At 37.1% G+C, this 27,938-nt stretch overlaps 2 protein-coding genes across 5 annotated transcripts; both read right to left on the bottom strand.

Annotated features, from left to right (window-relative positions):
- Nucleotides 1-585: 585 nt before the first annotated feature.
- Nucleotides 586-14,196, bottom strand: sla1a (Src like adaptor 1a). Of its 3 annotated transcripts, XM_079484927.1 has the most exons (9): nt 4,662-4,847; nt 4,093-4,195; nt 3,756-3,809; nt 3,221-3,314; nt 3,043-3,129; nt 2,735-2,838; nt 2,439-2,570; nt 1,909-2,035; nt 987-1,799 (listed from the first exon to the last, which is right to left on the bottom strand). In XM_079484927.1, exons 2-9 carry the CDS (start codon nt 4,160-4,162, stop codon nt 1,598-1,600), a joined length of 870 nt encoding a protein of 289 aa, XP_079341053.1. In that variant the 5' UTR covers nt 4,163-4,195; nt 4,662-4,847; the 3' UTR covers nt 987-1,597. The 3 variants fall into 3 exon arrangements, with proteins under 3 accessions (XP_079341055.1, XP_079341053.1, XP_079341054.1); XM_079484929.1 differs by lacking the exon at nt 3,756-3,809 and having other exon boundaries at nt 586-1,799; nt 4,662-4,975; XM_079484928.1 differs by lacking the exons at nt 3,756-3,809; nt 4,662-4,847 and adding an exon at nt 14,082-14,196.
- A 1,388-nt stretch (nt 14,197-15,584) lies between these two features.
- On the bottom strand, nt 15,585-26,492 carry ndrg1a (N-myc downstream regulated 1a). 2 transcript variants are annotated; one of them, XM_079484925.1, is made up of 16 exons: nt 26,249-26,492; nt 23,629-23,703; nt 23,503-23,538; nt 20,791-20,896; nt 20,545-20,665; nt 19,800-19,862; nt 19,658-19,718; nt 19,387-19,473; nt 19,253-19,309; nt 19,040-19,143; nt 18,893-18,955; nt 18,744-18,795; nt 18,609-18,656; nt 18,227-18,262; nt 17,915-17,966; nt 15,585-16,861 (listed from the first exon to the last, which is right to left on the bottom strand). In XM_079484925.1, the coding sequence occupies exons 2-16, from the start codon at nt 23,683-23,685 to the stop codon at nt 16,623-16,625; spliced, it is 1,182 nt and encodes a 393-aa protein (XP_079341051.1). In that variant the 5' UTR covers nt 23,686-23,703; nt 26,249-26,492; the 3' UTR covers nt 15,585-16,622. The 2 variants fall into 2 exon arrangements, with proteins under 2 accessions (XP_079341051.1, XP_079341052.1); XM_079484926.1 differs by lacking the exons at nt 23,503-23,538; nt 23,629-23,703; nt 26,249-26,492 and adding an exon at nt 21,717-22,429.
- Between the last annotated feature and the right edge of the window lie 1,446 nt (nt 26,493-27,938).

Here is a 27,938-nt window from a genome sequence, read left to right as displayed (position 1 = left end):
CGCCTGTGATACAATGGCATCGGTCCTTCCTTATCAATTCGAGCCCGAATCTGATCCGGAAAATCAGGTGTTAAGAGTAATTGACTATAAGCAAACAACCATATACATAAAATTTAACCATTTGTTTTTAGTTAGCAAGCTTCAGCAATATAACTGAAGGGCGAAGCATTGGGTGGAAGGTTGGAGATCTGTCGATGTTGTGGGAAACCAACACAATCTCACGGCAATGGCAGGGTAATTCGTATGGTTAATCGTGGACGTTAATACGAAATTCGAGAAAGTTTTATACGATAGGGTGGGGTTAGGGCAGGGGCTTCAGTATGACTTTCTAACAATCATACATTTTCTGTCTGATCTACATCATACAAATTCATACGAATTAGCCACCTTGTAAAATAGTTATGAATTCCCATGAGATCAACCTGGGGAAAACCAAAGACAAACTTGTTTGTATACTAGAATTAAAATTTCCCGATACTCATAACCAAAGTCCTCTATCACACCAAAATGATATTCAGTAAAACAATGCGAACAGTTCACATGCAGTATTTTCTGTGATGCAATGACAGTTTAAACATCCCTCTAAGATTGCAGTGTTTAATTTTTTTAGAAAATGTTTGTATATGGATCCAATTAAGACAATTAAAGTCATCAGATGATGAAGCGGTTAATGAAATCATTATAGTTGCTGTAAGTGTCTCTTACCATATGCTGCAGTTTTAGCTCTTTTCATTGCGTGTGTGTTGCATATAAACTTCTGATATATGAGGTATGAATGGCTCTAATTAACGTTCCAGATGGTTACCATTAAGATGAAGCTGCTGTCTGAACACACTGTATGGAAATAATACCATCAGCCAGCACAAGAGTTTGTTTGTGTGGCGGTTTGGATAGTTAGAGGATCAACGTGTTTCCTAATTGAGATGTAGAATTTGAAAGTCTTTCATGTCCTGAAGAACAGACTAAGAAATATAATATCATTCAATAAAGTGCAAAAGGAAATATTTATTTAAAATTACTTCCTTTCATGAAATATGTCACTGACAAGTTTGAAATAAGCAGTGACTTTTGATAAAGACATACAGTATGTACATTAAATTATCACATGCTGACGCATTCCCACACGCACAGAAACCTATAAAGCTATAAAAGAATTAAGTTCTTCATGCTTGATTGTGTTACATTCTGCGGTTGCATCACCCAACTATATAGTTTAATTTCATATACAGTGTTAATATGGAAGAAATGTGTGCTTGACTGACAAAAGATATAGAATGTGTATGTGACCCTAAAATCTAATCAAAATTATACAAACAAATAACCCTATTAATAACATTTATGAAATACTATGACAGTATTTTCAAGTTACACTGACTTATATTTAAAGTTTTGCATTACAGCAACCTTTACTTTATTACATTACTGTAGTATAGTAATGAGAATTTAATAAAAATGACTGTTGAGAAAAATAATCAAACAGATCCAAAGTAACATCTGGAAGCACTGCAGACATGAGATTCATGAGAAACACAATACAGTCCAAAAGTATTATCACACCAAAGAAATGTGCAAGGTGTTCAAAGTCTATAGTCATCTGCTAAAACTCATCATCCATAACGTTATTATGGTCGGGTATCACGTAGATTGACTTGCTCTTCTTCTTGCGGTCTTTGGAGTTCTCGGGCTGAGGTATCGATGTTAAAGACATGTAAGCAGCTATGCTGCTCCTCACCCCAAAGCTCATCGCGTTATCCCTGTTGTCCGCCCAATCCACTTCATTTGGGTTGATTAACTGTGAACTAGTCATAGCGACAAATATGTACCAGTTTAGAACCAGGGCTACACAAAATGAAGCTCCAATAAAGCTGGAGAATATGATCAGCACGATTCTTTAAGCGAACTTGGTACCTGTTTACTTTCTTCCAATCCAAGTTACGGCGCATCACTACGGGTCGGTCATGGGTTGTGTTCGGGGCAGAGGCCGATAAAGCCAGACATGGAGCGCTGAGAACACAACATATGCCATCTGAAGAGTCTGAAGAGAAACCACATCAGCATTAATACATCACACACATTCGAAACGTACATCTACAAAAAGCATTTCAAAAAACTTGACAGCTTTGTCTGGCATTTGACTTCAGCATCCTGTTTCCGAGTGGCCAAGGTAGAGACATAAGTGAGACCAGGGGTCTCATTCCTAAAATGCAGCATATAAACCTTAACTTAATGGGATAGTTCCCCCCAAATTAAAAATTATTTCTTCATTTACTCACCCTCATGTCACTATATGTGGTAAGATGTCATTGAACAGCTTCTAATAGGCTTTTCAGCAAATTATGAAATGTAAGGACATAGCAAGGCCATGTTCAAAAGTGTCAAAATATTGTTCAACCAAAAAATGATCAACATTTTAAATATCTATAACATTTAGTTCTCACCTGAGTAGTGATTGACCATGTCCTCTAGACACTGGAATGTAAGACGTGGCGAGATATAAAACCAGCTGTTAGTCAGACGAAATATTTTATAGTGCTTGACGGTCCTGTGTCGCACAGATAGAGAGTACACTCCTGGAGAAAACATCAGCCATTAGCTTATAGTTAAAAAGATGTTGACATCAAAATCATTGAGGCTGTGTGTGACCGTCTCACATCCGCCATCATCTTCCTGTGATCAGTACTAAATGTGCAGATTTAACAGAAGAGTGTTACTTAAGACGTTTTAGTATACCAACCTCTCTCTCTTGGACTTTCTCTGATAAGAAAAGATCCAACGCTATTTCCAGGTAATGACAGAAGCTCTTCTGCCTTCTGTCTCCCGACCCCCTCAAACAGCCATCTTTAGAAACATGACATATAGTACATGTGTCAAAGGGGAAAAGCTGTAACACTTTAAAATAAAACTGCGAAGACATTCTCTTAAAGCACAACACAATCGCTCTATTAGTGACAATGAACATACATTTATCCCATTTTATATACACCAAAAGGTGAACGTTTTGCATAAACTGACGTCTATTTGCAGATAACAATGCACACTTACCCATGATATACTTTAGCTACATGATTATTTGGAATGTAGTTCTCAGTTCCTGTTTGCGAAGAGCAAACTTTCCACCAGCAACCATCTCTGTGAGGCAATAAGTAAATTAAAGATCGCTATAAGTACTATGGAGTAAATATGAATTTATATCATGAAAATATATTTTAGTTCTGCTTACTGAGAAAGACCCTTGAGTCGTTCGCCAATTTTAAAGATGGGCTCACTGATGTTCCGACAGGGATAGTCCGAGATCACCATAAGGTTGTCACAGTCTTTGAGCGTACAATCAAAAGATTGTATTAATGAACAGTATTAGGTCACAAATACTCACATACACATTAAATGGGGGGACCAAAGTCTGTTGTCACACAATGAATATTTACTGTATCTTGGTGGGTTGGTTTTTGAAACGCAACTTTTGCTAAGGTGCCATCCTTAAAATCACGGATACACATTTCTAAAATGAATGACCAGATAAAATGTGAACTTTATTTAAAAACACAAAACCTGAACAAACAAAATGAGATAACCAGTTGTGAGATCCACAGTTCACCTATCTACTTTTATTCATTTGAGTCTTGCCTCACTGTTTGCATTGTACTTGCTTACCCAAAGTGCTTTTTTTGATATTGTTATTTTTCACATATTAAATATTTGTTTAACTTGATGGGATAGTTCACCCCAAAATAAAGATTCTTTCTTCATTTACTCACCCTCAAGTTGTTCCATACTGTAAATTTCTTTGTTTGCTGAGATTCCACCATTGACTACCATAGTAAAAAAGGAGATATTTTGAATAATTTAGGATAACAAACCGTTCTGGGGCACCCTTGACAACCATTTTAATATTTCCCACTAAATGATGTCCACGAAATGTTAGTTGCTAACATTTTTTTATGTATTTCTTTGTATTCAACAGAACAAATACATTTATACGGAACCTGAGCTATTCCCTTTAACTATTGACTAAAAACTACTAAAATGCACCTTTACCGTGTGACAACAAGCCTGGTCTGACCCTGTACGTATTCAAACTAGTTGAAAGCTTACCATTAAACATTGTGTCCAAGCTGCTAGGCTCTGTATCTTTCTTTTCCTGTCTTCTTATTGCACTCCCCATGATGAAAGTGTAGAGATCCCAGCCCTTTAGATGCTGGAAATGCAAATTCATATTTTACATTCATACACCGCAACTAACGCTGTTAAATGAAGCAACTTCCCTTCAAAAGTGTAAAACACTCTAACAAGAACGGGGAAGCTGCGGGGAGCCTGTGTTTACCACTGTTTCCACTCGACTCTTTCCTGATCATTTAAATATAGCTCATAATCAGCATTAAATTCACATTTACAATCGGACATAAAAGGTTAAAGTGTTTCATCTAAAACCCATTTGTATTATAAGTCATTGAACTGCCGTGTTTGTGATGAGAGCATCACATACTGTAGAGCACCATCTATGTAGGCCTACTGTATAATGTATGTTCTATCAAACCATACACAGTTAAAATATTAAACCCTCAGATATCATCCAACATTCTACCCTGACTTTTTATTCAGAAAACCACAATAAATGTCAACATTTCTCCACTGAAAAACAGAACATAAACCAGTTTCTTTACCTCTCAGCGTAAGCAGTTACATATCTGTTTTTCCTCCCAGAAGACAAAGCTCAATTTCTGGTTGGTTGCTCGCAATAAAGTTGAAGCAGGTGATTCAGAGTAAAGAAAAACTGGCCAGGTCCAGACCCGATGCCAGCGGTGTTACGTTCTCAGTGGCCTGCAATGCACTGCAAGCTTATCTGAACTAAACATTGGTCTGCAAATAACATTGCACAGCCACAGACTTCCTCTGCTAAAATGAGGAAGACCTTCCTAACTGTGTTTCCTTCCTTCCCACAATATGCAACAACAGAAATTGTGGATTATGAATTTATGCAAAAGAAAATTGGTATAGTACTCTGCAATGTTCATGTTTAATTTTAGATCTTTGTTTATTTTAAAAAGTTATTGTTGCCGCCCTGAACGTCATTGAGGGTTGTGCAACTTCCTGTATTTGGCATTAGTGGGTAAGTGTCTTGGTCTTTGTGCGTCTGTGTGATATGCAAACATGCTGCCAAGCATTACTGTGGTTTTCATGTCCAGTTGTAAAAACAAAAAACTACATTTTGATTGTTATTTACGATTCTGCATTTGAAATAGCACTTATGTGTTAGACACTCATGCGAAGTTTATCAAAACATAGTTAGGAGAATAGGTATAACATTTTACATGAGATTTCGTATCCTAGACCTTATATTTCGATGGTTAAATTGAACCTGAGGGAGCATTTAAAGTACTATATTGTACAAATATACCCTTTGAACACTTCTCTGACAGACTTAAAGATCCACAACTTATTCATAACTTACAAACGAATATCAAGTACAAAAAGTGCTTAAAATAAAAAACTTAAAGTAGCTATTCATTGTATGAAGTTAGGCTACAATCACACAACACCTTTTTAACAGCTAAGATGCTTTGGATCAAAGTCTATGTCAATTCAAGATAATGTGATTCAGACACAACCATTTTTCATCAGGCCCCATTTGTTTTATCTTGCAGAGATGGAACGAGTTTTCTGTAAATCTATCTTGGAATGATGTGTAATGTCAAAAGCGCCATATACTGTAAATCATTTGGATAGTCCTTTATACTTAACGTTTAAATTTTTAGAGTTTCGACCTTTTTGATAAAGGCTTCTATCATTTTTATCTCTTATCATTTTGTTATGACAAGAAGGCTGCTTCCATTACTTATAATCTTCTAGTGTCGCGCCGCGTCCGGTGTAGACACGGTGCACAACCTTAAAATTGGTGCTGGATTATTTAAAAAAATCTCATCTGTCTGGAATTATATTAGCGATAATCATGTTTTTTTATATTGCAGTTATAATGTCAATTCTGGTATTCTGTAACACCCCTAAAAAACACTAAAATTTGTAGTAATGCTGCAAAATTACCTCCAAATACTTTACCACTGTTGGACACTTCCGCCCTCGCATGATCTTTTTTTTAGGTTGACATGTTGATGATTATTTAAGTGTGTGAAATTGTGTGAAACATTAGCAGCAAACCAAACTTCACAGGAAATGTCACAATTAACTTCTGCTTCACTGCATCCAAACACACTAAAGCATTATTTAGAATACTTAAGAAGAAAAAGTGTTTTCAAGCATATTGTGATTTTCTTGCTTTTCCAAATATTTTTCAAATGATGTGTTTATGCAGATGTCATTACACCGAGGTCCCATGTGCTCATGGAAAATAGATCGGTTGCGACCTTTTCAAATTTATTTAATAAAACATTATTATTGGATAAACAGACACCAATAAGATATCACCATTACATGAAAAAAACATTTAATCTCTAATCATCTGCTCCATTTTGTTTCGGCATTCTGTTATGTCAAAGAAAATTCTTTTTAAAGGCTTACTTGTGACGTATACTGTATGCAGAAGTATTTTTCCCTTGAAATTGTTTCTTTTGTTTACATGGAATTGGACTCAAAAATATAAGAGTTTTATCTGCCTGTAAAAGTCATCAGTGCTTCTGATTAACTACATTTTATTTTCTCAATTCTCAACTAAACTTGCCATGCCAATACTTTAAAGGATACTTCACCCAAAAATGAAAATTCTGTCATCATTTACTCACCTTCGAGTTTTTCCAAATCTGTATACATTTATTTGTTCTGATGAACACAGAGAAAGATATTTGGAAGAATGCATATAACCAAACAGATTTTGCCCCCATTGACCACCACAGTGACCACCATAGTAGGCAATATAACAATGGTAGTCAAAAGTGCCCCAGAACTGTTTGCTGTCCTACATTCCTCAAAATGTCTTCTTTTGTGTTCAACAGGACAAAATAAATGATAAACTAACTTTGGGAGTCAATGGGGGCCAAAATCTGTTTGGTTATACGCATTCTTCCAAATAGCTCTCTCTGTGTTTATCAGGTAAATGAATAAAGATCTGAAAAAACTCGAAGGCGAGTAAATACATTTTCTTTTTTGGTAAAGTATCTCCTTAAATACGACTTTGTTTCACATCATTGACCAATTTTGTAGGATACCTTTAAGTTAAACTCTGAAAAAATAGTGAGACTAATAGATCTTTCATACAAATTAAAAATAGCCTTTGGAATTCACACATTTAATAGCCAAACCTCAACCCTGCAAAGTAAATGTGTTCCACCTTCGGTCTGCTAAATAAATAGATAATAGTTATAGACTGCTATAGGCACCTTTATCTACGTACATTCTCATGTATTCTTTCTATGTCTGGTGGGGTATAAGCGGACTGATTAATGGGCGCAGAGACCACAGCCGTGACATGGGCCTCTATTTGAACTGTGGCCACGTATATACATGCAGTGTGCAGTGGAAACTCTTACAAAGGACAGAATGATACGTCACAGTGCAGATTAGGCATTGTGGGTAAAATGTCCTGCTGAACAGTTAGATGTAACTCATCAGACACCGCAGCGCTGAAGCACAAACACGTGGCAGATTTCTGTTAGCCAGGTCTAATGACTCAAAGCTGTATCACGGTGAGACACTATGGCCTAAGGCTAACAGAACTGAAGACATGGTCTTGTGCATAAGGCTGTTTTAAGAGCTTCTTTCTTCAAATAACAGCCATGTTATTCACATCAATTTGGTTAATAAATATTTCTTTGCGTGCAATAATGCACTTTACAGTAATCTACATTTTAGTGTAATTAGTAAAGCATGTTTTTCTATGGCATTGCTGTGAACAACCTTATTTTTAAGAGTGCGTGTAAAAAACAGAATGAAAGAATTATCTACAGTTGCCCATTGCTAAGTAAAGAGTTAGCTTTCAACACATTACAAATATTTCTAAATATTATAAAATATAAAATTGGGAAGATTAATATTCTTATTTAGAAAGTCACGAAAACCACAGAAGAAAGTATTGGAATCAAAGAAAACTAACAAAATCTTTCTTGAACACAACATTCACACTCATTTCTGTTTTGACCAATGACTCTTCAAAGATCCATTAAACTTGAATGGCCGTTGTAGTGACGTAGGCGGGACGAGAGCCGGGATTCGAGGCCGGTGCGTGAGTGATAACAAGCGTCAGCTGTACGCGCATCGGTCTCGTATCACGGAGGAGATCGGGAGCATAAGAGGACGAGCGACCGGACCGTCAGTGAGAGAGGACCAGGCCTGGACTTTATGTTATGGTTTGTGTGTGTCGGTGGCAGTCGCCGTGAGGGGTATTGTAAATGCGTGCTGAGGAAAAAGCAAAAGCAAAGACACAGGAGAAGCATGTTTTTCTTAAGTTCAAATAGAATGTAAAGGGATACTTTACCCAAAAATCATCATTTACTCACCCTCAGATTGTTACAAACCCGGTATAAATGTATTTGGTTTGCTGAACACACAGAAGAAATTTGGAAAAATGTCAGATCTCGCTTTTGAAATTTTGAAATGTCATGCCAAATATTGGCTCATTTTGGATTTCATGAGAGCTACACATTCCAAAAAAGTTGGGACAGGTAGCCATACGAGGTCGGAAGAGTTAAATGTACATATAAGGAACATCTGGAGGACCAATTTGCAACTTATTAGGTCATTTGGCAACATTATTTGATTATAAAAAGAGCCTCTGAGAGTGGCAGTGTCTCTCAGAAGTCAAGATGGGCCGAGGATCACCAATTCCCCCAATGCTGCGGCGAAAAAAAATGTGGAGCAATATCAGCAAGGAGTTTCTCCGAGAAAAATTGCAAAGAGTTTGAAGTTATCATCATCTACAGTGCATAATATCGTCCAAAGATTCAGAGAATCTGGAACAATCTCTGTGCGTCAGGGTCAAGGCCGGAAAACCATACTGGATGCCGATGATCTTCCGGCCCTTAGACGGCACTGCAAAATCCTTCTTTCCTTGCTGAAAATTGTTTCCAAATTATTTATTTGGCAGCTTTAGATGCTAAATTAAAAATGTTTTTATAATAGACATCCCAGACAATGTCAACAATCTAGAATTGTCCAGCTTTATATTAAAAACACTTGTTTTGCTTTGCAGAATCAAATATGGCAGTCAAATGAGGACACCTCAGGCTATTTAACCCTTTCACGCATAGAGCACACCTGCAGTGAACAGCTATATCAATACGTCTTCAGATGTCCACTCAAGTGGAAAATGAAATGTGAAAAATATGTCCAAAAAATCTAATCTTCCTATTCATGCCCTAAGAATATAAACAAATAGGAAAAAATCCTGACATTTATTTATGAAAAGGTTTCTATGTGTTGGAACATACCTTGAAATTATTTGTTATAAATCATGCGATTTAGTCTGATGAGACTTTCCAAGTCAGGAATTTGAGAAAAATAAACTAAGTTGATTTAAAAGTCAAATAAATGAACATTGTTTGTGCTTAAAGTAACTTTTCCAAAATAATGTTTATTTTAACCGATCAAATGAAACGTCTGCCCTCGTTGCAATAACTGATTTGTTTGTTTGTGAAAATAAATCACTAGACAGACTGTGAACAGATATTCAGGCCGCGGTGTGCTCTGTTCTATTTTGTTTTGTTTTCATATACAGGCCTAGTCTTCCCTGCAAAAGTGACTATTATGTCACAATATGGTCAGATCTGCACATCTCAGATGAGTATCTATGGTTGCATGACATAAATTAGAACCATTAGAAATATGATGTAAATGTGACGGATGTGATGCTGAGACAAATAACTATACCATTACGGTACAATAAAAAATGATAGGAATGCAAGAATGGAGCCATTGCCCACATTCCTCTGAGCTTCTGTAATCTGAGGAATTCACTTTGTCACTCCAAATATGGTCAAATTCAGCCACATATCACTTTTCCTGCATTCACGATTAACTCCATTTCTAATGATAGAGCGTGTGTTGTTTCATATCCTCTTCTTTGATATGATCTGACTGCTGGCAGCACAGCACAGCAATGCTTCTGTTTGTGTTTTTCTCTCTGGTTGATGCTCCTGTGTCCAGATGCAGAGCAATATGTTTGACTGCATCCAGACTGTTATTGCACAAGTGCTTATGTGGCACTGGCTCCCTAAGTCTAAACAGAAGAGAGTTCAAGTCCTGAATGCTGCTTATTTGCTCATTTTGAGGAAATCCCCATCTGCGCAGAGATTAAGCATAACTACTGTATGTCTTCATAAAGACCTTACATAATGAAACGTTATGTTTTTCTTACCTTGGAATGAGCTATTTCTATCTACACACACCGGGGGTCCCCTTGCTTGGAATGTTGCAATGTTGTTTCCACAGTAGCCCTAAATGGACAATCTTACCTGGCACGTTGCGTAAACACGCTATCTCGTTTGGGAAAGAAGCGAAAACGTGGCGACATACTAGTTCTGTGTCAGCCACCAGTAGTGCTTTGAAAGGGAGGGGGAGTGAGCTGTTGGTTACAATTCGCAACAACACCACTAGATGCCGCTAAAAATCACACAATGCTCCTTTAAGTCTTCTGTGTCATGCAAAAATTATGTTAACATAAAAAAAGAGATCATTCATATTTGACAAATCAGAAACATTCATATTTATTTCTTAAAGATTTCATAAAATTCCTATAGGCCCTATACTGTGTTATGATTTAAATAAATGATTATAGGAAGCACCATTTTTTTAGATAACATTTTTAAATAATAAATAATCACATAAATAATCTTAATGGCCTGTACCTCACATAATCCTCACTTTAGTGTCATTTCAATACCTGAAGGATCGCAATACTAATGACTTTGGCTCAGTCCCTTTTTGAAGCCTTATTTGCTGACAGTGTAACTGTAACTCATAGTGTGTGACCCGTGATGTGAGCCTTACATTCATAAGCAGAAAGAGCATAACAACGTAAACAACAAATGAATACCCTACTTTTGTCTTTTATTTGCATCGATTGATCATTAATGTATGAGAAGTGATTTCTTTTCCACAGCAAGACAAATAAACTGCAAATCCTGCCTTTTTTCTATATTCAATGGAATGGTTGGAAGTTTAAAAAGGGGGATTTGGGGTATTTAACCGTTGGATTTAGAGATTATTGCCATCGGAGTGGCAGCACTATCTCTAAGTGTTTCAATGGACTGTGCATCACTCCAATGCTCTGCTGCCTTTGGCATGAAGCCTAGACTCTCTGCCTCATCTGAACCAGGCAATCCAGTGCGAGCCAAGAAGGAAAACGTACAGAAACTGCTTTGGAAAGGTGTGGTTTACGCAATAAAAATAACAGTGGTCCTTTATTGATGCTATTATGTTATTTGGAAATGGTATTTAGTAGATGCTTTTATGAAAAGTAAATATTGCAGATACAAATAAATATTTTGATGCTGATATTACCAGTTATGATACATAATTTCCAAGTAATCCCATTACAATTATTATTTTGGTCTGATTACAGCTTGTCAGATTTATCAGAGTCTGTGTCTTAAAGGTTAGTTAGTTAGTAAGGTTTGCTCGCGTTGTGATGATAAATCGGCTGTCAGTAGAGTGAATGAGATGTGCAAAGACATTGAAAAGCGTATCATTTCAGATGACACATCCATTTCCCTCTAAAAAAAATAAAGCATTACGTTGGCTATTAATACAATGAAAGGACTATCTTCCATAATTTTAAAAGGACATTTTACTGGACATTTGTTTTCTATGTTTTTCAACAAAGGTATTAAATAAGAATTGTAGGGACTTGACTGTGGCAAAATGTGCCAAAGTTTTAACTGATTATTTTTTACTTTTTATCTTACAGAAATGTTCTCAAAATTGTCCCTCCTTTTCATATTTAAGAGCCTGAAAGAGAGATTTTATTGGCTATTGGTCTGTTGGGAAAAGCGCGTGGTGGGTTTCTCCTATGATGAAACTTTAGATCAGCGCGTGCAGCAGAAGCGCGTGTGACTGTACTCATGAATGGACACTGTATGCGCGCGGGCGATTATTAAAGCATCATCGCATTTTGGATTCGTGCATTTATCGCTCAGAATCAGTGATGACGTGGCTCCTGACGTGGGTTCTGTTAGTCGCCGGAATACTTCAGGTAACTAAACATTTTGATTTTAAAGAATTAAATTGCACGTTACATGCACCCTAAATAACATAAAACGAGGCTAAACTGCGTGTATGAATCCAAGCATGTAGTTTTGTATTTTAAATGAACTAAATAACATAAGATAACAAATATATAAATATATTTAATCAACATTAACGTTAAATTGAATTGCTAGAAATTAATATTCATAATCACAGAAGGCCTACAGGCTATGTGCATTGCAGTTGCACATACAATGACGTCTTAAAAACGACTGTATTTTGTCCCAATATCAATATATCAATTCTGAAGACATCACAATTACAATTAATATTTTGATTTTTTACAGGCCTTGCTTGGATCGCCTATATCGCCCAAATAACAATGAATTAGCCTACAATGACATTGTTTAAGGATTATTGATTTTCTTTGACTAAGGCACGAATAGCATTAACATTAGTGCACTATATGCATTAGACTATACATGCCGTACAAGTAATCGCATTATTAAATAGGCTATTGCATATTATTAGACTTTCTTAGGGAATTATGTCACGTCACACGCATTGCAGGAACCCGTGCAGTGACGTCACACATTGTGATACATGGTATCTAATAGAATACTGACATCCTCTGGACGTCATTTACTCTTGAAAATGCACATGGGTAGTTAACCAATGTGCAAATGTGTCATACGGTTTTCAAGTAACAATTTAGAAAAAGCAACGACAATGAAGATACATTTCTATAATGCTATTTTATATGCTAAATGTCTGTCTGTGCTTGTGTCTTGCAGACTCAGCTGACTTTTGCCCAGGATTCCCCTGAGATACTGTGCGTAACGGAGTGCAACAACCGCACTCAGTACTGCCAATGGCCCTGCCAGTGCCCTAAAACTCCTTCCACCTGCCCACCAGGTGTCAGCCTGATCATGGACGGCTGTGAATGCTGCCAAGCTTGTGCCAAACAGTTGGGGGAGGTCTGTAATGAAAAAGACAACTGTGACCATCATCGTGGCCTTTACTGTGATTACAGCGTTGACAAGCCGAGGTACGAAAGAGGAGTTTGTGCATGTAAGTGTTCATGTTCTAACACATGGCCTCTAACACAGCCTACTAATCACTGTTTGACTTTTTTGCATCGCTTTTACACAATACTTCTTTTTATTATAAAGCATATTTTTTTGCCATTAATGTTGTATTATATAACCCATTCATAATTTGATACATTAATACACTCAGCTGTTTCTTTTAAAATCAATAAATAAACCATGATTCAATAAAAGTTTTACTCTTGTCACTGTTCAGATCTGCCGGGCACTGGTTGTGAATACAATGGTGTTATCTATCGCAATGGCCAGAGCTTCCAGCCCAATTGCAGATATCAGTGTCTGTGTGTAAGTGGGGCGATTGGCTGTGTTTCACTGTGTCATGAGTCTCAGCCCCCCAGATTGTGGTGCCAGAGCCCACAACGGGTCATAATCTCCGGTCACTGCTGTGAACAGTGGATCTGTGATGAATCTGTGAGGGGGCGCAAGACAGCACCACGACACACAAAAGCTGGTATTCTCTTTGTCCTTTGACATTTTTGCAAAATGCATTAAAACTTTTATTCAGGGTAGATAAGGGTTTTAGGTAGTTATTTTGGTGTGAACACACTGCATTTTAAGATAAACTGATCATGTGACATTGTGTTCAATGTAAAATTTCAGACAAGGAAAGTAAAGCTTAAGTATAGATGAAACCAAAACATCCAACAAAAATATAATTTGAAACTAAAATGCGTTTACAACTAAGGAAATAAATAATACTAATAGTCAAAAGTAAGATCAGCTTCATATAAATATTTCATAAACTGGAAATAGTCCTGTTTAAATGCTATCTCGACTTCCGTAATTACAAATAAACAATCCTTAAAATCATTTGCCCATTTTCACAAATGAAGAAGCACTTACTGTCATCTCTATTTTCTGACAGGTCTCTCTAGAGGAAACGATGACTCGAATAAGAACTGTGTGACCCAGACCACCTCCTGGAGTCCCTGCTCAAAGACCTGCGGCCGTGGAGTGTCTGCACGCATTACAAACAAAAACAAGCAGTGTCAGATGGTGAAAGAGAGCAGACTCTGTAAAATACGGCCCTGCGAAGTGGACATCACAAAGCACATTAGGGTAAGCAGTCATTTTGTGCCTTTATACTCTCATCTGAATGCACTTGAGCCAGTTAATACATTCAAATGGACAATTCACCCTAAACCGACAAATTGGTCATCATTTATATACCCTCATGTCATGCCTAAAAAGATGAGAATGAGATTTTTGTGGCTGCTCTTTTTATTCATGCAATGCAAGTGAAAAGTGACTTAGACTGTTATGAGAGTGAGTTAATGATGACAGAATTTTCATTTTGGGGTGAAATCTCCCTTTTAACAATGTGGTTGGTAAAATAACTAAATGTTATACATTTGTAGGAATATAAAACAATGTGTAATATAACATTTATAACATAATGTGTATGGATATTTCTGACCACAAATATTTCTCTACAAGCCTGGAAAGAAGTGTTTAAACATCTTCATGGAGAAGCGGCCACACAACTTCACTATCTCAGGCTGTACCAGTACAAAGTCTTACCAGCCCAAGTACTGTGGAATCTGTACAGATGAGCGCTGCTGCGTCCCTTATAAATCTAAGACTGTCGAGGTAGAGTTTCAGTGTCCTAACGGATCCGGCTTCACCTGGCACGTCATGTGGATAAATGCCTGTTTCTGCAACCTGAGTTGTAGGAACCCCAATGACATATTCTCAGATCTCAAACAATACTATGAAACGCGTGAGATTGGGAACTGAAAGTATTTATTTGAAAAACATTGGTGAAGTCATGGCATGGTTTTTACTGAAAAAGCCAATTTTTGTGGACTTGAGATCCATTCATTCTTTTAGTAACACTTTACAATAACCTTGTATATGTAAACAGTAGTAAACGCATTAGCTAACAATGAACACATTTTTGTTCAGCATTTATTAATCCTTGTTAACGTCAATATAGTTATTCATGTTAGCTAATGCATTAACTAATTGTTAACCAATAGAACCGTATTTTTAAAGTGTTACATTTTTTGTAATAAGCAGGCAAGAGATTTAATTATTTGTTTTATAACCATATTTGCTCTTTCGACTGTTTATATGTTTAAAGATATGCAAGCAATTGTGTGAATTATGTATATGTAAAAAGACAAGCTCTTGTTGAGCTACAAACTTAATTTATATAAGATAACATTTATTGTGCTATTGATAATGTACAGTTTTTGTAACAATTATATTGTTGACTGAAGCTGTAAATAAGACACTTCATTACTTTACAGAAAATATGGCATAGGGATCGTTTATGTTTTATGTCATTGTATTGTATAACACACTTCACATTACATCAACTCACTGAAATGAACAGCCAAAAAGTAAAGTAACCAGCTTTTTATTTTCCTTTTTTAAAATAAATACAAACTGTTATTCAGTTAAAAATGCAGTGCATTTGGTTGTTGTACATCTTTACAAAGCAAGGTGACTTAAAGAGCCTGCAAGCATTTGTTTTAGTGTGCGTGGAAGACTAAGCAAGTCATTTATATAAGCTTTCTCCTTCCCATCATCCCATCAACTCTTACAAAAAAAACTCATTTAGTCCAAGTAGAGGATTCCATGGCAAACTTTGTCCAGTTGTGCTTGATTGCATAAAAATCATCGTTGTGATAAACAAAACACAACAAAAATATAATGCACAGTAATTCTTTTGTATTCTTATATCCTTATCTACAGATTGGTTGTGTTGAATTTGAACTAATAATAATCATTTTTAACATGTTTACAGTTTACATTTGGTCCCATAAAAATCACATTTAATAGGAAGAAAATCACTTTTGAGACCACAAATCACAGAGTTACAAATATATTATCCAAAACAATAGGACACCTCCAAAAAGGACAACGCTAATAATCAACACATTACCAACTATAATACCTTTTTTACATGGTAGTATTGTGTCAAAAAAATACCACCTTCTCGTACATTCATTGAGGTCCGACAAGTGTGATATAGTGTGACACAAAAAGAACAATTTACTGTTATTTGTTGAGTGACACTACAGTCAAGTATATGAATGTTAAGAAGAAAATTACCTGTGGTCTAAGATCAACATAAATATACAAACTCCATTTCCAGTGCTTATTTGGATGTTGACCATCACAATGTCTCTGTGCTGCATTGCCTCTAACAACACCAGAAAAGCTGTTGCGTATGTTTCCCCAGGAAATACAGTCTTAAAAACAAGACACTTTGGCAAAAAAGCTCTCTGACTATTAAAACAGAGTAAGAGCCCTGAAGGAGACATTCGAGCCGATGGTTTACAGTCTTATTACGTGTGTAGTTAGTGGCAGCGCAGCACAGTCAGAACAGAGATGTTAATGCATGAGTGATATCTGACCAGAGACACGATCGCTGGTCTAACAGGACACTTCGGTGGACTTTGGGCCCTGGTCCACAGAACTGTCCATGGTGTCGGTGTGCGAGCGTCCACGTTGGATGTCGGCGGTGTGGGCTCGGCTGCGGCCCTCGTTGGTGTGTGAGCGACTGCGGTTGCCCTCGTTGGTGTGTGACCTGCTGCGGTTGCCGTCGAACGAGGTGACGCTGGACCCGGATGCTGTGCGCGAACGAACCAGGCGGGTCATGCTGGCGGCAGGCACTGAGAGGCAGAGAAAGGCTGTGAGATATATACTTGGCCTTTTTGAACAATTCCTGGTGTATCATCGAGCCTGAAGCGTGTAATTCTATTCATTTTAAATACTTTGCCACTGGGTGCATTATGCAATATAAAAAAAAAGATTCAAGCTGTACTCATTGAAGACATCGCTCTGTTTGTTTAATGCCCCAAAGAGCCAGACAGCAATACAGGATGGCACAAATATGCGATGGGACAAAACAATTGTCTTGTTCAATTCCTTAAGATGTTTTTGTCTTTCAAAATTAGGTCATGTTCCATAGGTCAAGTTGTAATTTAACATCACACCACTTGAGAGCAGCAAAGCTCAGTGATGCTGCTTTTCACAAATTACGGTAGGCAAGGGTTGCCAGATCCCCAATTCTAAAGTGGAATTTGGATACTTTTAAACTGCCGCCACAAGTTGCTTTTTACTCCGTGGGTTAAAGGTAGATAGATTTCATGATAGATGTTCTCATTCTTAAGGTAAGACGACGTTTGTTTTCAAACAAAGTGTCTTTATGATTACTACTGAACAGTGGTTTTCAGGATTCAATTATGTTTAATGCAAAAATGGACTGTAAAATATGCATTATTTTGGCCATGGGAGGGATATATTTTGAGTTTTGAGTATTTGTGATGGGGTCAATGTGATTGTTTCGTGCTGGTTTTGATCGAACAATGAGCTGGTGTTGTTATAGAGATCTGGCAACCCTGCCAAATGCATCATGGCCATTCTTTAAAGGGACAGTTCACCCTAAAATGAAACTTCTGTCCTGAATCACTCAACCTCAAGTTGTTCCAAACCTGCATACATTGTTTGGTTGATCACAAATAAAGTTATTTAGAAGAACGTTAGCGATACCATGGTTTCCTTCTATGGTAGTCAATGGTGCCTCAGAAATATCTGTTGCTGACATTTTTCTAAATATCTTTCTTCGTGTTTAACACAACAAAGAAACTTACACCAGTTTGGTACAACTTGAGGTTAAAGTTATTTTTTGGGAAAACTATCCCTTTATATATCATGTAACTTACTGTAACCCATTCCCTGGATGAAGTACTTGAATGCCTCTGTGAGCTTTCCAGGCTAGAAAAACAAAACATGCCAAAGTCAGTTTGACTACATTAAACAACAGTCACCAGCTAATCAGGTGGAAGTGGAAAACAGATTTTCTCTAAGTACATTTGGTGAAACAGTATTGTAACAGCTGGTTGTAGCAGGTGGTAAGCTGGGTATTACGAGGAAAACTGTGTGCCTTCACTGTCCCTAATAAGATTAGTGCGCATTATCCTGCGCCCCATTCAAACGTGTGAATCTAGTGGTCCTAAACATTATACAATACACACCTGGTCGACCTGAGGCAAGCCTCCACAATCAGCCATCTGAGGAAGAGATGCATAAATCAGTTAGTTAACATGCACATGCGTCACAGTTTGCACTTCATTTATGTTTCTGCCTTTCACACAGGTGTCTGAAACATTGAGCGCTCCATTAACTGCACTGTCCTAGTTGATAAATAGGCCATTTCAGACACCATCAACTTTAATCTTTATCCACCTGAGGGCAGGCTATGGAAAATTAGGTCAGCCTGGGTAGGATTCAGCCCTGGAGCTATCCGGTGTAGATCGCTTGTGCACTACCTGGGTAAATTAGTCGCTAGATAATGAGCGATCGGAATCTTATCTGTGACCGACTTTTGCACGTGGATCGTCAATATCGGTCACTTACCTTAAGCAGTGTAGTTTTGGTCGGGTCCAATTTAGTGTTGCACTCAACCTGTCCAACACACAGACATTAAAATAAGAATGATTGTGTAATAATATATGGCAAGGTATGGGTTTACATAGATTAACTTATACTTACCACTGCATCCACTGCAGGAGAACTGTCACCAACCACCAACAGTGCAGGACACCTACAAACAGAGTGATATCATTGTAATACACCCAACTATCCAGAATAACATTCTCTGCAACAGTCAGAAGAACTGTTCTTTATATTCCTCGACTTACTTAAGGGTTCTGACAGTGATGTGGCCTCCTGGCACAGGTCTTTCGATTTCTAAGTCTCGTCGGCTGTGAGGTGGACAGAATTATTGGTTAAGTGTAGCGTCAATGCTAAAACAGCATGAGTGAACTTCGTTGGGTTCTTGTACTAACCTGCTGTAAGCTTTGACGAAGAGCTGCAGGTTGAACTGGTTCATGTCATGTACAATGTGGTGACGGAATCTGCCAATGAGGTCATGGTTCTGCTGGATTTCCTCCTGGGAGACACAAATTCAAAAGTTGTCAAATAAAATATTATAAGATTCAAATAAAATAAAAAGATCTAGATAAATTCTTGGACTGTGTTGAATATTAAACTTGATCAACCTTTCCAAACAGATGAGTGATGATCATGTCGGGCAAGGCGTGTGTCCATCCAGAGATCTGCAATGTTATGCTGAAAATTAGTCTTAATAATAATAAAGCAGCTTAATTGCGGTAGTAAGGCACCAAGCACTTACTTTGTGAGCTGCCCAGTCCATCCAGCCTTCAGCACAAGGGTTGATGTTTATTAGAACAAGGCCCTCAACCATGTCTGGGTAATCCAACTATAAAAGAGAACATAATTAATGTTTATATACAGTAAACACTAATTTATTGAATATAGAGATCTCAAGTCAACCAAAAAATGTTCTCCAAACAAGACATGTTTGCCAGCAGATAAACAAGCAAGAATGAATGAACGAACTCACAAAAGCACAAAATAAGGAATCAAAAGGATGTTAAACTCACGGCAAACTTAGCAAGGATAAAAGCTCCTGCTCCCACAGCCAGGCCGATGACACTCTTCAGTCTATGTGATTAAAACAGTGAAAGGCTTTAAAATACAAATTCCAATCAAATTTACCCTTAAATATGAAGAAATAAATCTTACCCAAAATGTTTGAGGATTGATGGAAGCGTCTCAGACAGCTGATCCATGGAAGGGTACTCGTACCTACAAAACAAATTCAATTGTTACAATTAACCGGTAAGCCCCGCCCCCCTTAGTTTCAGTTGCTAACTCGGACAAGAGACCGGAGTTCCTAATGTCTTTCAATGTCAGCAGTCAGTGTAAAAACCTCGTTTTGGTACATTTTGGACACACTCTGTTGTCGAGCAGAATTCAAGTGGGACACAGTATGCCCTGGAGGGATATAAGTATAAACCATTTTAAAATAAACATGGTGGGAAAAAAGGTATTTGGAAGCCCGGATCAGCTGTTCATGTACTGCGGGGTAAGATTCAACTAATTTACATTAAAACACTTTAATATGGAGAGACACTGAAATGTATATCTTCATTTATGACCTTCAATGTACATGCTGTGAGAACAGGTGGCTATTTAGGTTTGTTCAGGGGGAGGAGCTTCCCGACAGGTCAATTTTGTACTTTACAGACACCTGTCTATAGATGGTTTCATAGGACGCACATGCCTGGCCCTGAAGTTAAGTCTGTGTTTGGCAATTTATTTAAGATTTAAAAGATATGAATATTAACATATTTTAGTAGTTTTCATGTAATTTAATACAATTAAGATACAATAAAGTTATTGACTGTTAGCGGAAGGTGAGTTTGGGCCACATAACGTTTGTTTATGTTGCTGCAGCTGAAACCGTATATAACAGAGTAAAACTGACCCAGTAGAGAAGGTGTTGGCTCCGTCATGTTGTCCTGGTGCATTCACGTGGCACACAGCAAAGTGCTGCATGATCTCCGCCATGTCTTCATGATTGAATAATGAGTCAAAGCAGGTTTTGTCTATTGGGGAGACAGACAGAAATGTTTGCAGAGAAATCTCTGAATATCTTGGACAATGGCGTAAGGTCAAATATAGCTGTTTTTGTTTAAATATTTTGTTAAAATGTTTGCATGTAAATGCTTACGGTTCAGCCCAATATCATGGAAGGTAAGGATGACCGGTCGATCACCCTTAGGAACTCCCTTCATGGTACAGTGGATTCTGCCATGTGGAGTCTCCACATCATGTTCCTGTATACAAAATGAAAAAAATTACCATCAGATGAGCCGGCGGTTACAGCATTTATTTCCTCTGCTGAAATATTTACAGTGACAACGTACAGTCCTGCAGTGTCACAAGCCATTATTATTTTAGACTTATTATGATGTAGTTTCACAAACTATTTTTTTTTAATTAAACATTTCATTTATATTTATTATAATAAAATAAAATATTATAATAATTGAGAGACTTAAGTATATAGAATATTGATACTGCTAATATTGTATATAAAATGATCTAGTAACGTAAAACAAACAATTTAAGTTGAAATCAAACTAAAAACAGTTATAAGATGTACATATTCCATAATACAGTTAAATGAATTTAAATCAAAATCTTGTTAAAAAGTCCAATGACATATAATGCATCAACCACCCTAAACGTTCAGTTTTAAGAGTATAAAAATGTAGTTTTGTTATTCAATGCAACATTTAACAAAAGCGTGTTGCAAGCAAGTTGAAACCTTTGAAACTGTTGATCATATCTGCAAATGCACCACAGAGCAAAAGCAAATATTTCAACACTCTTTGCACTCAAAGTCTGCTCATATGTGTCATCAGAAAGCTCACAGTTCATCACACGGTCTGTCTGATTTCATATTATTCAACTGCATCTGCTTACTTCACGAAACCCAAATTACTCTTTTTGAAAGCATCAGTTAGAAGCACACTGACTGATCAAATCTGCAGACTGGCACAGACTTTCTGCAACAGGTCCAGACTGAATGTCTGGGAAAAATCTGAGCAAAAGTCTTGTTGTTTATTGGAGCCTTTAAGTGCCTATACTCACAGATACTTCGATCTCGAATACTAATTCCATGTCCGAATCTTCCAGAACCATGACTGCAGGTAGAAATTAGTAGCTCTGATGAAGTGGATAGATCCGGTTGTAAGCAAGCTCCTGTGTGCGCACTTCGCCCAATATTCTGTGCGCAGGGTTTTATACCCCCGTAGCCATTACCCGACATAAGCCCCATGCTCCCGGCATGCGTTGCATTAAGATCAAAACAAGCTAATTCTAGATAGAGACATCCGTAAATTGGATAAGCCTGTTTCAGATGCGTATAAGGTAGGCTGCTCTAGAGCACCGGAAACTTCAGGAGAGAGCCAAACAACAACGTAATGAAAACGGTGGCGAATAATTGTGTCATGGTCATAAAGTCAATCTGGAATAATAAATTGAGTTAATGGAGCTTCATAAACACTATGAGACCATGGTCATAAGAAACGTCGTCACATGGTTATGGCCATACGGTCAATTACTTCTTCCTTTCTGAAAAGACTGGCAAAAAAGTCACAGGGTACAAATTTGACTCAAATCTAGATTCAAGTGTTCTTAACACAGCATTCAAAATGAAAACGAATCACTAAATCCAGCAAATCACAAATCAACTACTGATTGAACTTCCAATTGACCTTTAGTTGCAGTTCATTTAACACTGGTGATTTATCGCAGACAAAACAGAACCCACTGCATCACTAGAGTTCATGAGAAAAAGTCTCTGGGCAATGCACTAGTCAAAGCTGCCTTGAGTTGATGGCGAAGTTTGATAGTTGTGTACAGTCTTGTAAACATATGTCGTCTCCCCACCGGCTCTAATCTCTTTAAACGGGACGAGCCCTACGTGAGCTCTTCGGACAGATGGCCGTTGCGTCCCTCTGCAGCCCACGTCACTGGTCTAAACACTGAAGTCTTTTATTAAACACATGACCTGCAAACTTCAGGACTTTAATCCGTGCGAGGATCAGCACGAGAGGCCTGTCGGCTCTTATTTTATTGTGTTTTGTCTTGCCTTTAGGAGGTTGTGATAGATAGTGCTGCTTAGGGCAGCACGATAAAGGGTCACAATCACGATTATTCTGACAGGTTATTCATTTCACTTCAGTTTATTTATTACACCCAATTAAATCATGTTATAATCTAATCTTCGTGATGAAGCTTTGTGCTTGCTATTAACACATTGACGATTATGCTCAAATAATTGTGTGATGGCAATTCAAATACGATTCGTTGAGCAGCTCGACTGCTGCTCTAATGCTAGTAAGCCCAAGGGCATAAAAACATGTTTAACTATTTCATATTCCCAATAGAATATAATATACTGTACTTTCACTTATTTAAAAAAAAATTATTTTGCTTTTAATCATAACTCTCCTTTGGCAATTCTTTGTATTTGACTTTTTGTTTGATGTACATAGTAAACAAGACATCCATTTGCAGATGTATTCTGTTTTGTTATAGTATTCTGTTTTGTTATTATCAAGTTATGTTAAAGATTTACTGTATATGAAAATAAATTACTATCGTTAAAACTTTTTATTCTGCATTTTCAGTACAACGTACCATTGAGATTTTATCCCAAAAGGGTCTAGAATTGAAATATCATTTACAGTATTTAAATTTGCATGTTGGTTAGGTGGTCTCTTCTGGTGGGTGAGTGTCGGCCATAGTGATCACGAGATGCTGACAACATTGGATTTGGGGACGTTTTTTCTGTTCTGTGCAGGTAAAGTGCCTGACCATAAAAGTTGCAAAAAAAGCAAACCGTAAAAATGACTCAAAATGAAATGCTTGCCTTTATCGCCAGCTTCTGGACCGCCTCCCTTAGCCCCTAAAAAAAAAAAAAAACACTGTCACTAAAAACATCAATTCACTGCATTCTTATGGCAAGTCTTGACAAGGATACCCGTGTTCCTCATACTTGCAAATCCTTGTCCACAAGCAGAGGATTCGACTCAACAACTTGGATGTCATCCATTCTCAATGCTGAGGACACCTAGAGGTGAGAAAAAGATGACATAAACAACCGCATTCATGTAGGAATGTAGCACTTCTCATACTCTCCAACTAAGGTCAAAGAAGAAACTATAACAACATAAAGGTCCCTCTTTTATGTTTTTAATCATTTCTCATTTGTAAGGTTTGATGTTTTTTGCTTCCTCAGTTCAGCCTAATATGTTTTGGGACGAGAATAGTGCAGATCAAGGAAGGTTCGTTTGAATGTCGATGTATATGTAAATGGATCAAGGGCTTGAACGGTGTCTTTGTCTGCCGGAGGTTTCTAAAGGTCACATGTCAGGCTTTTCCTCTCTAACGGGTCTGGAAGCTATACACACAGGAAGCTACTGACACAGCTGCTTCCATGGCTCCCCCTGGTCCCTCCACCCAAAACTCAACAATTTTTTATGTGTGCTTCAAAGTTAGTATGAAACCCTTTGTGTGTTATCTTCCTACAGGTTCAGTAAGGAGTGTTCCTGTACTGAACCCTTCTAAAGCAGCCGTTTTTCTTTTTCGATTTCACAGTGGAACTCTAGGAATCAAGCCAAGCTGTTTATCAAAAGGAACTACTGTTGTTCAGAAAATCATGATTGTGCATTTCATCATATGCTGAGGTTTCTGCAGCCCCTACACAAATTCCTGTACGGAATCATATGAGAATTGAAAGTCTTTGTGAATACTAGACCAAGTTTGAAGACCTTAAATTAAAGAAAAAAGTAATCGATGGGGCAGCTGCAGTTATTGCAACGCTTCGGTTAGCTGGCAAGTAGGTCACCTGTTTGTTTTTAAGCAGTGTTGGCCTTATAGCCTCTCTTGTTTAATCTTTTACCTGGGAGGGGCAACATCGGTACAGTCTCAGCAGGATATAAAGGCAGTGTTACATGAAGACACAACGTGCCTTTCTCAAACCCTGGAGCACTTAACCATTAAAACACCCCCAAACTTACACATCCACTTCTTGAAATTACAAGTAGTTATAATAAACCAAAGAGTTTGTAAAATAAGCATGTCTTTCATTCATAAAAAGTGTATTACAAACTACAAATAAATGAATAGCATCAGTCTAAGAAATGGTTCTGTTGAGATTTAGTTGTTATGAAACATCTGCCGCAGCTGCATATGCACTACACTGCAAACGGGGGATTTGTTTCACTTCCCTTTTTATCCTCGTTTAAATCGCTTCCCTTTTAGTATTACATCCAAGAATTGAAATCTGAAAGATCTGCCATGCTGTCACAGACATCATTCTAGTTTTGCAAGCCCCTGTAATATATAATCCTAATCATTTGGTAAAGTTGGATAATGCAAAAAAAAGTGCACAGAAGATATGTAACCAGAATCTCAGCAGGACAATCATGCACTGACCTTAAAGAAGCAGGAATCTTTAGAAATAAAGACAGCTTCCTTTAATCTTGTGGAATTAATTTATTCAGTAAAATCCGGAAGCCTAAATTTATAGCCACATTTATATAATTGTGAGAGATATTCAACTCCAGGAATATCAGACAGAACACTGCAGGGGCTACGGTCTATCCTGCTGGCTTAATACAGGGATGGTCAAAAGTGATGCCCAACGTTTCACTTTTTATTATTAAAGATTTCCTAAAAATCTTATATATTTATGTTGCATAGCTGTGCACTGAGTGTAAACTAATGCTCAACTTTAGGAAGAATTATAGAAGGCTTGGCCAACACAAAGATTTGCAAAGCTTACTGAATCAATGCCCAGAGGAAAATTGTACAAAGTTTAATAACACAGCCAAAGTCAATGTGTGATCGCTTCCTACGAGATTTTTTTTTTATTAATATTTTGTAAAGTTACTTAACCCCCTATGCTCTGAAATGCAGTATGTTAAACAATAAAAACCTTAAAAGTTTATTGTGATGTCCATTTTGTACCGTACACATCATATTTTGATGTTTTTTAACCTGGATATAATCATGTGTAATTGCTTCTGTTTTGCACCATGCTTTACTATATCTTACAACAAAGACAGGACACAAAAGACATAAACATAACAAACTCAAAGGCCCACATTTCTGTATGTACGCGACATGGAACATGGATTGTACGTTGACTTGAAACAGGTCTGCATTGTAAATGTGCTATCGGTATAACTACGGGTACTGATGCAAATAACACTGGTGAAATTATATGAATTAAATAAAGAAAAAGTTGTTTATAATCTATTTACTGTATATATACTGCTATTGTTTTGCTCACATGATAAAGTTTGTGGTTCTCTGTTGACATGCACACGTGCCATCCATGGACACACGCAGGAGCACGCATGCAGAGATGCCAACAACATAAATACTATGGACATTCTGATATAGATTTTTAGATATTAGAAAATTAAGATATTTAAATTAAGATACACATGTATGTTAAACTTATAGTAACGTAGAGAAAAATTATTATTAAAATATGTATGTATTGTGTTCAACTTGACACACACAACTTGTTAACTTGCTTTACGTCAGGTGGTTGTATTTAAAACACATTCAAATGAGGAAAATCTAAAAAAATGTGGATGACTTACCGGTTGATTGTCCAAAAATAAAAACTCCAACAAACGGGGAAAAAAAGAAGAAATAAGCTTGAGCGTGACGCTTCAAAGTTTAAACTGACTACGTGCTGTGCGAGACAAGACGTTGCAGGCAATTTTATAAAGATGTTTAGTCGGTCCTGCCCACTCCTCTTTCTATTGGGCAACTTCAGTGAGTCAAGCCATCCTTTCACAGCATTGCGTGAGATATGATGACATTGTTCACTTTTAGGAAACAGACGGACCATGATTTATCTTTCTTTTAGATTGAACTATAACTGTTAACTCAATTACACAGCTTCTCTGCTATAATATGCTTTCATTAACTATGTGGAAAAGTTTTATCATGTGTTCTCAGAATTATAAGCAATGGATTTTGGCATCCTACTTTAAAAGCATTAGATGACAAAGTCAACTGTGCAACTTAGAATTTTGCTTAAAGTATAATAATGTCAATGAAAAACTATGTATTCTTTTGTATAAATAAAGTATTGTTCATGCCACTATAAATCCCTTTGTGTGTGTGTGTGTGTGTCCTCTCTATCCGCACAATACTGCCACTGTGGTGAGCTAATATGAGGCTGTGATAACAAGCACATCCACAATGGTCACATTGCACACAAACTCCTATTATGGCGATCAACTCTCAAGCACCATAAATTAAATTAGACGCATGCTTTAAATTCCGATAGAATTAAAATTGACTTCTTAAACTGTATTCACAATGAGAGAACTTTTTTTAGAAATTGAAACTATCAGCAGCGAGTTATTTTTAGAATGTTGTCATTTTTTGTGTGGTTTGTTGGCAATCAGTCAGGTTTAACTGCATTGTGGAAAATTACTGAAACCACTGTTAACCATATACACTTTTTATGATTTATAGGCAAATGGAAAGCAAATCAATGAGTAGTCTTCTTGGGATTATAAACTAGGTTAAAGAGTATAATTTCTGATAAGAAATGTGGACTTTCACCCAACAAGATAATATATCGGTGTACTCACCCCGTTTTTCTCATGGAGTCATGTGCACTCGTGTGTGCCACTACTAACCTAAAATTATTATTTAGACGAAAGAAACTTGCAATATTTTAACTAACTTGAAATAAACCAAAGTTATTAAAACTGACAAGAAGCAACCATGTTAAATGATATGTGACTGACCACAAAACCAGTCATATTTTATTATTTAAATTAGCTTTTCGTTGAAGTTGGTTTGTTAGGATTAAGAATAGGAACATTTTTGACTAAGATACAACTATTTGAAAAATCCTGAATCGGAGGGTGCAAAAATCCACATTTAAGTTCTAAACTTTATATGGATAACAAACTTGAGTGTGTAATACCCAAACAGCAGGCAGCAATATATGCGTGGTTCCGGCCATTCACGGTTTTGTTGCATCTACTCACAAAAACTAATTCTAATATAGTGTATAGGAAATTTACAAAATGCCTTCATGGAATATGGTCTTTACTTAATATCCTAACGATTTTGGGATAAAAACAGATACACATTTGAACTCAAGTTAATATTTTAGACATTGTATGGGTCAAATGTATACATTTCTCACATTTCTCTAAGTTAGGTACATGACATTGGCTTCAGTTCGTCGTTTCCCTGTACTTGACATACACAGCAAGTTTGCTTCTTCAATACTCAATATCTGTTTGCACAACACAGACCTTA

This window comes from Barbatula barbatula, assembly GCF_947034865.1.
Source record: "Barbatula barbatula genome assembly, chromosome: 21".
NCBI lineage: Eukaryota > Metazoa > Chordata > Actinopteri > Cypriniformes > Nemacheilidae > Barbatula > Barbatula barbatula.
This window is presented reverse-complemented; position numbering and strand designations above follow the sequence as displayed.

Bases quoted from the DNA above. Each gene is read 5' to 3' on its own strand.
- sla1a (XM_079484927.1), bottom strand. From the start codon at position 4,162: ATGGGGAGTGCAATAAGAAGACAGGAAAAGAAAGATACAGAGCCTAGC. The intron at 3,315-3,755 runs GTGAGTAAATGA...GTACGCTCAAAG, and splicing joins CAGTATGGAACAACTTGAGG to ACTGTGACAACCTTATGGTG. The intron at 1,800-1,908 runs GTACCAAGTTCG...CGCTATGACTAG, and splicing joins GATTGGAAGAAAGTAAACAG to TTCACAGTTAATCAACCCAA.
- ndrg1a (XM_079484925.1), bottom strand. From the start codon at position 23,685: ATGGATGACATCCAAGTTGTTGAGTCGAATCCTCTGCTTGTGGACAAG. The intron at 23,539-23,628 runs GTATGAGGAACA...TTTTTTTTTTAG, and splicing joins TTGTGGACAAGGATTTGCAA to GGGCTAAGGGAGGCGGTCCA. The intron at 19,144-19,252 runs GTTGATCAAGTT...TGTGTCTCCCAG, and splicing joins TCACTCATCTGTTTGGAAAG to GAGGAAATCCAGCAGAACCA.